General features: G+C 38.6%; 1 protein-coding gene across 2 annotated transcripts in view; it reads left to right on the top strand.

Annotated features, from left to right (window-relative positions):
- sonb (SON DNA and RNA binding protein b) overlaps window positions 1-13919 on the top strand; it is a 31123-nt gene extending 17204 nt beyond the window's left edge. For both annotated transcript variants that reach the window (XM_008430191.2, XM_008430183.2), the window contains exons 16-20: window positions 2437-2584; window positions 2897-2965; window positions 5374-5489; window positions 7265-7366; window positions 13280-13919. In XM_008430191.2, coding sequence (XP_008428413.1) covers window positions 2437-2584; window positions 2897-2965; window positions 5374-5489; window positions 7265-7366; window positions 13280-13357 — 513 coding nt within the window. In that variant the 3' untranslated portion in view covers window positions 13358-13919. The remainder of the gene's footprint in view (window positions 1-2436; window positions 2585-2896; window positions 2966-5373; window positions 5490-7264; window positions 7367-13279) is intronic.
- The last annotated feature ends 764 nt before the right edge of the window (window positions 13920-14683 follow it).

The following is a 14683-nucleotide window of genomic DNA, read 5'->3' as shown; positions in this document are numbered from 1 at the left end:
AGGGTAGCGGGACAAAAAGTGAGTGTGCTGGGTGAGTGGGGGCCTTCATGATGCAGGAGGCCCTTTTCCTGCATCTGGAGGTGTAGATGTCTGTGGTGGTGGGGAGGTTGACTCCAACAGTCCTCTGTGCAGCCTTCACTACTCTCTGCAGAGCTTTCATCATCGGTCTTCAGTGGTTCAATGTGTAAAACATGGAAATCCTCATTGAAGTTTTGGTCCATTAAGCAGAGGATTTGCATTTCTTCAGGAAAAACAGCAACTCCCTAACACTGTCAACTCTCAATCACACTGCACTTTTAACATGAAACTGGTTTTAGGAATCACACAAATATATTTTAGTGATTAGTTAGGTTAAAGAACAACACCCAAAAAAACAATCATGGACCTGGCAACCACTTAAAGGGAGTGGAGAACAAATATTGGCTGATTAAATGTTAATCCCTACATGTACCAGCGTCTTTTCAGAGATCATGTTTGTTCTGAATGAAGGAACTTTGAATGAAAGGTTTGGAGTGTAAACTGAAAGAAGAGGATTTTTGGGTCTCAAAAAGTTTTAATATTTTCTTTTTTCACAGTAATCAGAGAGGTCACAAATTGGGAATTGAACCCCAAACTACTTGCCTCAGAGGAAAATTAAACAAAACTCTGCAGGAACTTTTAAAAAATTAGATGATAAACCCAAAAGTATTTGGAAGAAAAACATGGTGACCAAATCTGTGGGGCGTTCAGGCCCAGGTTGACTTGAGGCAGTTTTTCTCAATCGCTGAGTCAGGACTCACAAAAGTCATGTCATCAGGTGCCGGTCAACCCCGCTATGGGGAATTTAGGAAAGCGTGCAGCATCACGTTTAATACCAGTTAAGAAAAAAATATGCAGTGTTTCTAAAAGGAAACTGAAAAGAAACCGTTCAGTACAAAACCTTCAGTTTGTTACCAACCCTGAGAAAACAGTTTTCTGTGTTTTGTTTGTATTTGGGATCTGAGCTGGCATTTGTTAAAAGTTCAGGACCGATCGCCGTTCACTGCTGCATTGTTTCTGGTTTCCGTCCATCTTTATCCTCTGTGACAGCTCAGCGGCTGACCAGCAGCTTAGCAGCAGGATCAGACAAACTGCTTTAAACCCAGCTGTCAATGACAAATTAGACATTGTGGTGTGAAAGTTTATGACAGAGGAGACATCTCACCTTTTTCCTCTTGCAAAAACACACTTACTGACCTTAACCGGGCGCTGAGACTGACGGCGGCAGCTCACCTGTTTAATGAGATGGATCAGTTTTTACCAGTCAGTGGTAGGGCTGCCAGCTCAGTTCTAGACTGCTTCTCTCTATATGCTGACTCCTGCCATCCAGTCAACAACATTGAAGTAGTCTCACAAACTGTGGGCTAACACACTGTGTTGTGTAATCCGGTGTGATCTTCTCCCTTTCTGTTCTAACTTCTGGATTTGTCCTGTAGGAAAGGCAGAAGGATGTGAACAAGTTATTTATGGAAATGAAAAAGATTGATTTGAATGATTTATCTTGGTGTATGAAAAAAACTAATATATGTTGTTAAAAATCTGATCACCAAATTTATTTCTGTTTGCTAGAAAGCTTGGATTTACAAATACAAATAATTTTGGTAATTCTAGTGAAACTAAAACAGGAATAGTTTGGTCTGATTTTACTTCAAATAGTGAAAAATATGTCTTTTTATTCAGTGTATGTAAGTGTATTTTTTCAATTGTAAATTATGGAGCTGATTCTTACTCTCCTCAGCCTGCCTACCACTGTCTTTGTGCAGATACTTTAAACCACATATAATATCCGATGTTTGATAGAGCAGTACAGCTCTAGGAAGGTAGTAAAATCACTGACATCAATGAGACCTGTGTCCTAAATCCTTAAACAAAATCAAAACGGCAAACAAACAACAGCAAAATGAAAAAAAGAGAGAGAAAAATAGCTTTCAAAGATTTCAAACCCCCACAGTAACATGCTTTCATATCTTACCAGTCCAAACGTTCGCTCCCCCGAGGTAAAACTTTGCAAAGTCCTCCTCAGCTGTTAGCGCTGCAGGTCTGTGGTTACATGTCTTACTAAGGGCTGTTAGACACCAAGCTGACATGTGCCTGTCAGGAGCCTCAGTGCATGTCTGTCCCTGTTGACTCTGTGGATGGTAACAGTCTGTTGTGTCAAACCCACCAGCAGTTTAGATCCGATTTAACTGTCAGGTTTGGGTCTGTCAGTCAGAAACATTGCGATTGGTTCTTAAGCATATTGAATGAACTCTATGAAACGTGTACATAACACGAACAATTAAAACTATAACTGAATAACTTCCTCTTCCTGCCATAAACGTTGGTGGAGTGACCCATTCCAGTGACCTGGAATGGGTCACTCCACTGGATCTATGTAGAGTTGTGCTGATGCAGAGTTTTTTTCTCTCCTGGGTGTAGGACCAGTTCCTCAGGGCGGCTCCGGTGTCGGGCGGCGTTGGGGAGTTCCTCATGAGGAAGATGGGCTGGAGAACGGGGGAGGGTTTAGGGAGGAACCGCGAAGGGACGGTGGAACCAATCGTCATTGACTTCAAGGTGGACAGAAAAGGTGTGAATTTATCTTTTTTGGGTTATTTAGTACAAATCATTTACTTTATTGAAAATTATTAGCTGTTTTTTTTTTCATGAAAATTATTATACAGGCATTTAAAGGGTTAATTCTTGGTTCTGTACTGTATAATAACTCCCCACATGCAAACACTGAATTTCCTGTTAAATCTCCTGCTTCTCTCTGCAGCTCCATCAGCCCCTTCCACATCCCACTGATAGACTCTTTAGGGAGATTTTCAGACAGATGATCATAATAAATATGGCAGCAGTGCTAATGGAGTTCCTGTGCTCACTGATTTTTATCTTCCAGGTCTTGTTGCTGAGGGCGAAAAGCCACAGAAGCAAACAGGAGGACTTGTTGTAACCAAGGACCTAATGGGTAACACATTTACTGCATTATGTCTGTCTGTTTGCTCTTGCTGAAAAGACTCATATGGAAAAATAACTTTGTGTGCCAGATATATTGATTGATTCTTGATTTGTCTCTAAAGCACTTGGGTTTAGACTTGTCTTATTCAAAGCGCCCTGGCAGTGGAGTGATTCCAGATGAGGCTCCCCTCCATTAACACACACTTTAGTTTGTTTCATTCAATTACAATTAAACATGAACATGTCCCATCTTGATGTAAACAGAAAGTTTTGAATAAATAGGAGTAGTTGGAAGAAAAAAAAATTGCCCCTTCTCCCAAAAGTCAATTTGTCATCATCAGCCATCCTTATAGATACCATATCTCTGCACAAAACAGATTAAATATCTTTGTAATGATACAGCACTCTACTGGGTCAATTTACTTCATTATACCTTGTTAGAATATTATATGTTATTACCTTGAAGAAGTAAAAATGTATCTACTCTGGTTATTTTAGACAGATTTGTTCCATAAACAGAAATGCAATGTTCCATTTGTTTATTTCTGACTTGTTTTTTTTTATTTTTTATTTTGAAGTCACTGATCCTCTCAAATTATACACTTTGTTAACCGTATTTTCCGCACTGTAAGGCGCACCTAAAAACCTTCAATTTCCTCAAAAACCGACAGTGCGCCTTGTAACCCGGTGAGCCTTATATATGGACCAATATTGAGCCACAACAGGTCTAGTAACTACGGTAAGCAGCTGCCGACTTCATTTTCCCCCGTAGAAGAAGAAGTGCGCGGTGTATGCTGGGATAGTTGTCAGAACACTGGTTTGTTAATAAAGTTTGATAATACATTTAAAGCCAGGGGGGGAGGGGCAGGGGAAGAGAGACAGAGACTCCGGCGGCAGAGTGTCGGTTGGTCTGTGTTACCCAGAAAGCAGTTGGGCACAATATCCCAACACCAACACCATGAGTGAAACAATGACTGGGGCAGCTACTATATAAAGTACTCGGGGACCATTTCTTTACAAATGTGGATGTGTAATAATAGAGTACGGAACAAATTGTCAACCCAAACTAAAGCGTCTATTCTATGCGCCTTATATATGAAAAAAGTTTTAAAATAGGCCATTCATTGAAGGTGCGCCTTATAATCCGGTGCGCCTTATAGTGCGGAAAATACGGTAACCTTTATTTTACCAGGATAAAAACACATCCTGGCCAAGAGGCAGCAACAAATACAACAGAAAAATAATCAGTTAAATGAAAATATCAAGCTACTCGAGGCATGTACATCTTACAGAATCGACCTCAGGAACTTTTAGTTCTTAATTAATCACATTACAAATTAAAAATAATTTCATTTCAATATTAATTATATTATTTTTGAAGGGCAATTTTGTTTACAGAGACTTCATAATCCATGTTTAATGCTTCATGTTGTGTGTGGTTTTTATTTCCATTTTATTTATTGTTTTTGGCTGTTGTATTTTATTTTGGATGTTTAAAATAACTTCCAATTCCACTCTGGAATCTACTGATTCCACTTTGAGATGGAGAACTTGCATTATTACACCACTATCAATATACACTGCTCAAAAAAATAAAGGGAACACTTTAACATTTAAGTGAACACTGAAGTGTTCCCTTTATTTTTTTGAGCAGTATATTTACTTGAAAGTGATATCAAAACAACAATATTATTGTTTATCACAAAAATTACTGGGGCAATTTATCTGAAGGTTCCACGTTCATCTGTTTACCTTACTGCTCAGGAAAGAAACGGGTTCTGTGTCCTATTTGGGATGCAGAACCCGTCTCTTCTCAGATTCAGTGGAATTGATTCACTGAATCTGTGATTCAACCCCAGAACAAAAGCTAAAAATCTTGTAGAGATAAACGAGTCGTGTTCTGACATGACCTGAAAGGCTGCACAGGGAGGAAGAAGCCCTTACTCTAATGAAGCATTAAAATCCAGATTACAGTTTGCAAACGCTCATTCATATACATAGACTTGTCCTGTGGTCCATTGAAACTGGACATAAGGCCCATTGCTGTAGGTGTTAGAACATTTCCTGACTGTGAAAGAAATGTTTTCTTCAGGAAGGATCAGTGAACTTAATGAAATAGATGGTGACCCACCTGCCTGATTTCACCGCTGGTTTAAACAAAAGATTCTCCTTGCGTCTGTATACATAAAATAAGTCAGTAAATCTTGAAATTAGCATTAGATTGATCTGTTTGCTTGTTCATGTTCTCATTATCACAGTGTGGCCCAGAATGGGAGCAGTTCAAAGAACTCCATCAAAACCTGATATTCTGAAGACACGACTCAGATTCTGACAGAAAATGTCTTTTATTTAAACTTGTGAAAATGGTCGCCATCCTTTCCTTCTCGTTTTATTCATGCTGGTTTTATTTGTGCACAGGGAAGCACCCGGTTTCTGCTCTCATTGAGTTGTGCAACAAGAAGCGGATCACGCAGCCAGAATTTGTCATGGTTCACCACAGCGGACCAGACCACCGCAAGAGTTTCCTTTTCAAGGTCGGTTCGTCTGATAAGCAGACCCATTCAATAAATGTGAATATTATTGAAAAGCCGATTTATTATAGGAACTTTTTCACTAAGTGACATACATTATAAAGATTAATTGCACAGATGACCTTTATTTCTGTTAATTATGATGATTTTCCACTTTACATTTAAAAGTAGATTATTATATTTGACCAATAAAAAATCGTGTTTAAAAATAGAAATGTGAGCTTTGTGAAAGGTGTTTTATACTTGCTTAAAAGTATAGTTGTTGGTACATGTAATATGACAATCAAGGCTCATTGCGACTTATTTTCCAATTAACTGAGTATGACTGTAAATTCAGAATGATACAGTGTCTGTATTAGCATGGATCCTTAAAACATGATTATGGATCATACCTTATTCTCTGTCGTATTTTGGCAACAGATGAAAGTTTCATCGAAGCTGATTACTCTATAATTTTAGTATACCTTGGCTCCACATTGGTTCTGCTTTTCTTTCAACTGTGAACTAAAAACGTTTGAAGATTTTTTTTTCTTACCAACTTCATTAAAATTGAGCCCTGCAGAATCAACCAAACAATAAACCAGTTGTCCATAACAACATTTCAGTAGCTGTGTTTCCTGTACAACTGTGTGAGAAACTTTGTCGATTTTCTGCTAAATCAACAAAGCATTTCCAGTTCTTATTTCTATTAAATTGGAAATGCAAATAGAGTCAGACATGAATAATCTTGTTCATATGATAAGTCATTTAAAATCACTGAGGTGACAGGTGTACATCCTAAAGAGGCAGTATTGTGTAAAGTCAACATTTTAAGCTTTACATCATGTTAATTTGTTATTCCCTCATTAAAAACATATCTCTAGTGTTGCTTTGATTCTTTCATGCATGTTTGAGAAATCCTATAATGTCCCCTGGCAACCATTCAGCTGTGAAAAACGTTCGGGTTGAGCTAGCAGTTTCTAAGCTTCCAGGCTTCTGCCTCACAGAGCTTCTACTCCCACACTCAGCTCCTTCAGACTAGCCTGCAGCAATCAGCTAACACCTGGTGGAACTGTACATCATCTGAGCTACTTCTCAGTGTAACACTGATGAACACATTAAAGGGTTAATAGAGGAGGCATATTTGACTTCCTGAAAGCTGAGTTTCATAAAGAGGAGGAGCTTTTAAAGAGACAGAGGCCCAATTTATTCCATTCATCCATCCATTTTTTGTACACCCTTGTCCCTAGTAGGTGGGCTTGTGCCTAACTAGGGGTCACCCTGGACAGGTCACCAGTCTGTCGCAGGGCAACACAGAGACAGACATGACAAACTACCATGCACACACAGAGGATTTAGAGAGACCAATTAACCTGACAGTCATGTTTTTGGACTGTGGGAGGAAGCTGGAGTACCTGGAGAAAACCCACCATGCACAGGGAGAACATGGAGACTCCATGCAGAAGGACCCGGGCTGGGAATCAAACCCAGAACCTTCTTGCTGCAAGGCAACAGCTCTACCAACTGCGCCGCTGTGAAACCCCTGCCCAATACATTTTAATACATAGTATTGCCCCTTTAAGCAAAAATACTTTTGTAATTTCAATTTGCACAATTTTATGATTCATGGAAATGCAGCTAGTGTCATACATTTTCTCATATATTTTTGAGTAAATCTAATATTCTGTGTTTACATCTTCCTGACCTTCTTGTTTTCACTGTCTGTAATTAAAAGCGTAAATCAACTGAATCCATAGCTCCTGTGTTATTAAAGCCATCCATATGCTGTGTTGCTGCAGGTCACTGTGAACGGGGTGGACTATCAGCCGCAGACTGCCAGTCCCAATAAGAAACACGCCAAGGCCATGGCAGCCACCGTCGCCTTGCAGGCTCTCGGAGAGGTATGGCCTCGTCTTCTTTTCCACCTGGGTCGAAATAACAGAATACACTTGTTGTTGTAACTGCACTTCCCCGTTAGAGAGCCTTTAAACAGCTGCTGTTATTTTCTCGTGGCCTTTAACTTGTTAAAAATGCCTCAGCTTTTCTCTCTCTCAGTTGTTTATTTCAACGCTTTGCTGTGTAGGCGAGAGTATCAGATCACTGTAAAGCTGAGCTCATTTTTGATTCAACTGAATACATTTATCGTGTTTAGATTGACCACAGATATACAGGCTTACATTATTAATCCATTATGTTAAGGCCTAGAAAATTATTGGGAAGACTATAGACATCACAGCTGTCGAACACAATCATCAACACCCTCCACAAGGAGGGAAGACCACAACCATCACTGCTTAAGAAGATAACATATTACTGTGGAAAAGTTCAGCTGTAGGATAAGGTATTGTAGAACTGCTGGACTGAAGACTATGAAGCAAAGAATTTAATGTTTATTTAAAGCATTAACACAAGTAGTATTTTTCCCTTTGATGAAAAAGTTTTTCTGATTATGTCATCAGTGAGGAATCATCAATCCATCCATTTTCTTTACACCCTGGTCCCCAGTGGGGTCAGGAGGGGTGCTGGTGCTTATCTCATTTTGGGAAGAGGCGAGGAACAATCTGGACAGGTCGGCAGTCCATCACAGAGGAATCAGTGGATTTTACAATTGTCTGGTTGACATAAAACACTTATTTGGGATGTGGCCTGATCACAGATGACTACGGTAGAAAACCAGCCAAAGACCACACGTTGGTTGGTAAATGTTCCCACAATTAGCTTTAAGTAAGAAGAAAAGAAAAAAACTGGAGATGTAAAAGGGAAATGGATGGAGCTTCAGAGCATCAACACGCAGTGAAAATATCTATTTCCAGAATATTTTCCTACTGTTGTTCAATGTGTCTAAATCTTTAATGTCCTTTTAAAGATGGGGAATGCCTGCAGACGGCCTCTATTCAGAGTCCCAGTCTAAATAGACCAAGACGTCCTTTCACCACACAGCTTCAGTAACCAACAACGTCTTTGTGAAAAATTCTTTCACATTGCACAAAGAAACGCAAACATCTAACCATGTCAGACAGATTTAGAGTGATGCAGCAAAAGCAAATGAGGTGGATTAGCAAAGCTAACCAGCAACTGATGGTGTCATCGAGGACATGTTGCCATGGAATATTGTCTCTGATGCCTGGAAATTGATCTGTTACATGTCCTGATAGTCATAAAACAGTCTTAAGTCAGAGGCTTCTTCAAAATTATTGCAAGATTGACTGCTACAGGAGATCCTTCCTGCCCACATCATCACCATCCACAGCAATTCTTTGAAGATACTTGGATGATATGAGTTATGATAACATTTTATTTCCCTTTAGGATAAACAATGTATTTTTAATCTAGCTGAATGAATTGAAAATGGGCCAAGATGATGGTAGTGAATTTTTCTGAAAAGAAAAAAAGACTCATATATCTACATATACACACAGCTAAAAACGGCATGTCTGTTCCTCAGATTGATTGCAGCGTTGCAGAATTGTTGCTTTTTCTTTTGCATCTTCTAAAGGTGTGCTTCATTTTTATTGAGTTTATGCTGACATTCTTTCCTGTAATGTAGAATGCTTGCAGGTCATGAAATGAAAATATTGGAAAATTTCTCCAAGGAAGCAAGTGGAAGTAGATTTTGAGTTGGTTTTATACTTTGATGAAATGACAGAGTGACAGCTTATAGATCAGCCATATAGAATCACTAATGCTTCCATTATCACTGATCCATTAGTTATCAGCCATACTGTACCCATTAGTCCATTAGTGAGCTGTCATAAGAGATGAAATAGTTTGACCTTTTCATTATAAATATTGAATGAAAATAAACATCTACCTGATGAAATTAAGCTGGAATCACATTTTCTAATTCATGGTGATTATTTATCAAGACGTTTTGAATGTTCTGAAATGAGTGAAATTCAACCTCAGAGTAAGAAAAGAAGTCATTGTATTTTAAACAGATTGATGTCTGGACTGTTGATTCTTTTCTGTTGTAGATTAGCTGCTGGATTTGGAACGATGGCCTCATATTAGAATTTTGGGAAATGTTGGTATCTCATGGTCGACTGCGGGGCGATTGGGATTCTGTCCCATTTCTACTTTGGTTTCTTCTGTTCAAAGAACATTGTTCCAGAAGTCTTGTCTTCCAATCAGATGCAACCTCCTGTTTGAACGTTTACCTTTAATCTGCTAACTGAGGCCTGTGGAGTCTGAGATGGAGCTCTTGGGATTTTTTTGGCATGTCACTGACTGAGGATTTAAGTGTCTAAAAAGTTCAGTTTAGTTTTATGTATTTGTCATTTCACAAATATTGTCTCAAGATACTTTACGTAAAATCCCATACAGTCCAGTCATACAGACACATTCAAAGGTCAACTCCATAGATTCCAACTGATTCTAGTTATTAGTCAGTGCAGTCAAGATGAGGATGTTATTCAAATTGGTTTAAAATGCTGGCCAGCTGAGTCACTGACAGTCAACACTGGACTGTGTGGGTACATGTAGCAAAAACAGAAAAGAACATTTTCTTTAAACAAGAAGAAAACTTCTGCAGAACCAGAGCCTGGCTCAGTGTGAGCAGCCATCTGCTGCAACCAACTGGGGGTTTGAGAAAACAAAACAGACACCCCAAAAATAAACAGAAACACAGATCCAGGAGTACTTTCTGAAATTAAATTAAAAGAAGTAAAGCTTCTTTTAATTTAAGCTCTTTTGTGGCTCCCTTGTGGCAAACTACAAACAGAACCCCTTGTGGTTTTCCATAACCACCATATTTGTTTAAAGTCTGACTAAAAATTGCTTTTCAACAGATTCTTCAACCTGGACTTTGACTAGTGTGCTGTGTTTGTCATAAAATAGATAACTTAAAAACATTTTAAAATTGATTTTTGAACATTTTGAATTGATTCAGAATTCCCAGTACTAAGAATTGTGATTCTCTACGGAATCATTTTTTTTCCTCCACCTCTACTCTCTATATTCTCTGTATTGAGCCCCTGGAGTGTAAAAGAAGAAAAACAAGAGAAGGGACTGTTGCTGCTGTCCGCAGATTGACCCTACTGACCCTCATTGAGGTTAACATGTCAGGTGGAAGATTGTTTCCTTTTAAAATGCTCCTTTTTATTTGAGCTCACAGCCTGAAGAGGAAAGCCTGGCTAGGAAAGAAAGATCCTGACCCATATGGTTGGAGCCATTATTTCTGTCCGGCCCTCGGGGGGTTGGATGCAGCTTTGGAGGATTTTAACTTGGAGAATGGAGGGTGTTGCATGTTTCAGGGGTCAGTCAGTCCATCGATGCATTACAGGCAGTGGAGTTGCTGTTTACTATAAGTGTAGTTTTGATTTTTTTTTTTAAAGTGAAAGAGCTTTGGGTTTGTGTGACTTTCGTTTGCAGAGATGTGCTGACACATGTTTCCATCAGTAAAGAGCATCAGTCTCAGAGGCAGCAGCAGTTTATTGAAGGTCGTATTTGGAAGCATTTTATAAGGTCACTTCCTGATATCCAATATTCCAGACATTTGGCTGCTCTTAGATAAAATTTGGTGCCGCTATCCAAGATTTCACAAAGGTTAGCATCAGTGTCTCATGGTGTAGAAAACTGATCTTTTTTTTTTCAAAGTACAAACCAGAGATGAGATTTTTCTATCACACTTTTTGTAGATGAAATATGGAAATGATCACATCTTACATATAGTTTTGTTTGTCTAGTATTTTTTTTTAATAAACTATATTTCCATTGTTTTTGCTCCTTATCGAAAGGCCAGCTGACTTTTAAGAAATATAAGGTAATCAGTCACGTCCATCTTCCCAGCTATTCTAGCTTGTAGACCCATAAAAAAACCTAATTTTGTGTGGAATTCAACTATAAACAAGAACATCTTCAAATGATGTTTTAATATTAGGTTTAAAAAAAGTTTTCTGATGACTTTGCCTTAATAGTTTCAAGACTACAAGTTATTTACATGTACATCCATCAGAGACTAAATCTAAATAAAAAAATCTGAGATATTTTTGTAGCCTCTCATTAGACAGGCAGCTCCCCACACAGTGAACTTTCCAATCAGTTTCCTTAAATTACTGCTGCTGCCCCAACAGATGGGTGTGAAGGAAATTCTTTCAGCCGCAAACTTCTTGAAGATTCGTAACATCTTGTTGCAAACATGGAAAGGTAGAAGTGAGAGCAGCCTTCAGCGCTGTGGCTGCTGTTAGCCTCTTTGCAAACTTCTAATTATTCACACATTTGTATGCAAAGCTATTCACAAAAAGTTCTTTTTAACTGGAGTCTCCTTGGAAAACTCCTGTGCCGCAAACAATCAGATGTGATTGAAACGGTAGGAGTCAAGCCAATAACGGCAAATATTTTTACTCGGTGTTGATTATGGGGACATGGCCTATTGTTCTTCCAAACAGGTTCATCTCAGTAGATTAGAACAGCATGAAAAGGTTAATTTATTTTAGTAATTAAATTTATAAAGTTCAGCTCATTAAAGCAATTAATTCCCCAGAGCGATATATTAAATATGGCAAGTTTTCAGAATATTAGAATATTACATGAGGCCAACAAAACACCTTGGATAGTTTTGCTGGTGCAGTGAAGGACTGTAGCATTAACTTGCTGCAAGATGTTACTCTGGTGATCCTTCCACTCAACTTTCCACTTGTATGCTAGGATACAGTAACAGAAACGCCAACCTTCTAAGCCAAATTGTGGAGGTTATCAGTAGCTAAGTTTGCATTAAGAATGTGCGCAGCACTTCAATATTCCGCTAATGGTGAAAAAATACAATTTTGCAAAAGCTTGTTCACATTATTTAAAAAACAAGCTGCACCATCATCCTGCTACCACTTCCTGTTTAACTTCTTATTGGTAACATTCAGTTGTTGATCACGGCTCATGGAATACAGAAAAAGTGTTTCCATTACAGTTCTGCAAAATACACCAATTTTGATGCAGTGGAAAAACCACCTCAAACTTTTTTTTTTTTTTTTTACTTGGCGTGTTTCCATTAAGCAAACTTAGTTTCATAATTCCTATTTACATAACTTTGTGGTCAAGCTTCTGACAGCTGAGTAGTTGTAATGTCAGCAGTCTTCCTTATGATTCTAGGCCAGTGGGTCATGTTGTACCGAGCAGAGGGGGGGTGAGAGTAAATTTCAGAAATCTCAGAAATGTAATAAAAGACAAGGAAATTTCTGAGTTTGAAAAGTCAAAAATTTGCTAGAAAAAAATCTGAAACTTTGAGAATTCCTTGCATTTCCTAGAAAAAAAATTCAAATACTGATTTTCAAAAGTCAAAATATTCTGACATTAATCTCCAAATTTCAGGGATTTTTCAAGCAAATGTTCAATATCTTAAACTCTTGTAGAAAGTTTTCCTAGAAAGTTTCTCAGTTGGTGGAATTACACTCTTTTTTTCTATCTACGATGATTTTAATGCGTCGTCGTAATCTGGCGTTTAGTAAAAAAAAATATGTAAGTAATCTTCACTGTTCTAAAACAAAGTTATTGTTTTTAATGCCATGTAGTGGGGAAAAAGTCATATGCAGCTGAATTCTAACGGTTGACATGGTTAAAAAATGATATAAATATCACTTAAATTGTGTTCTGAAACAGTCATTTAGATAACATTGCAATTTATTTGATGTACTTGGAGATTATAAAGTTGCCAACTGGAGTTAGATGCCATAGTGGTCCAAGCATTTCCTGCTTGTCCTAAAGAAACTTTAATATTAACATAACAGGAACATTAGACTAATAACGCTACCCAGTGTCATGATAAAATGCATGAGATGTATCAATGAACTTGTTTTGAGATGTGTTCCTGTTTTTTCTGGCAGGTTCCTGCAGACGGACCTGGACTCTACACCGGCCCCGTCTTCACTGCTGCCTCAACCGGCCCTCTGTTCTCCACATAGACAGCTTTTATTTTCCTACTGCAAACATTTCAGTTTGTGACACTCAGTCAGGAAGGTACAGGATGTATTGCATCTAAAACAGCTTCCTGCTTTTGTTCAGGATGCCTCACTGTCATGGCAGACCCGGTGCACAACATGGAACTGAGCCAGTCAGTAAATCCACTTGTGGTGTTTCTTTCTGGTACCTAAATATTCTGTTGTTCTCCGTTGTAGCTGATGGTGAGATGGTGAGATCTCAGCTGCCATCTAGGTGGTTTTAAACCCCTTCTGACATGCTTGGACGTATTACACAGAGATTGTATAAAGTATGCATGACTGTACCTTTGTAAGTTATGTAAATATGTATAGTGAGTGTAATGTATAGCAACTGTTTTAATCTTTTATTAGTTGAAACTAAGTAAAGACTTCTAGCAGTAAATGACAGGCCTTGGTTCTGTTTGTCCTCATGTTGTAGTTTTCCTTCTGACTAAATGTTTATCACACAAGGCTGTTCAAGTTGGAATAAAGCCTTCTAACATATGCAAACTGAAATAAAGATTCTATTTATGTAACATGGTTAAATAACCAACAATGTCTGGGTTCTTTGAGTGTTTTCACTGGAAATGTCACACAGCTTTATTAGTTGTTGAAATCTCAAAAACTGGCATGAGAGTAGTGCACACTTCTCACCCTACTGAGGTAAATGAGGTCTTACAAGGGAACTGTGGAATATAATGTAAGTAGGTTTGTTGAGTTCTACCTGTTGTGGAAAAAAACTATTACCAAGCACTGTCAGGTGAAATCACTCAATCAGGTTTATTCATATATTGTACAGAGAGCTTGTAGGACAATCAATAATGAAGCAGGTCTGGGTGAAAAGCTCTGCCAGGCAGAGTCAACACATGAGTTTTATACCAAGGATAAGGAATTCAAAACAAGAGGCGAGACAGTCGGGCTCTGATGCAGCTGTAGAAAACAACTTCCAACCCAAATAGTTCTTTTGGTGAGAGTTCACAAGCATTTCATATAACATGATCAGCAGATGCTAACTTGTAGTCATTTTCCACCACACACCTTAATGTAATATTACACACAATTTGGACATAAATGACCCTTTTTCACTAGTGACTAGCCGTTTGGCTTTACATCAGTGGTTCTTAACCTGGGTTCGATCGAACCCCAGGGATTCGGTGAGTCGATCTCAGGGGTTCGTCGGAGCATCTGCCGCGGAGGTAAAGACACACTGGTGTAAAGTCGTGATGACGCCCCGCTTTGCTGCAGAGGATCACGTTACATTGCTTAGCCAATCAGAGGATCATGTTACATTGCTTAGCCAATCAGAGGATC

The sequence above is a fragment of the Poecilia reticulata genome, linkage group LG2 (assembly GCF_000633615.1).
Source record: "Poecilia reticulata strain Guanapo linkage group LG2, Guppy_female_1.0+MT, whole genome shotgun sequence".
Taxonomy (NCBI): domain Eukaryota; kingdom Metazoa; phylum Chordata; class Actinopteri; order Cyprinodontiformes; family Poeciliidae; genus Poecilia; species Poecilia reticulata.
Note: the sequence above shows the minus strand (reverse complement) of the source record. Positions and strands in the feature narration are given on the sequence as shown.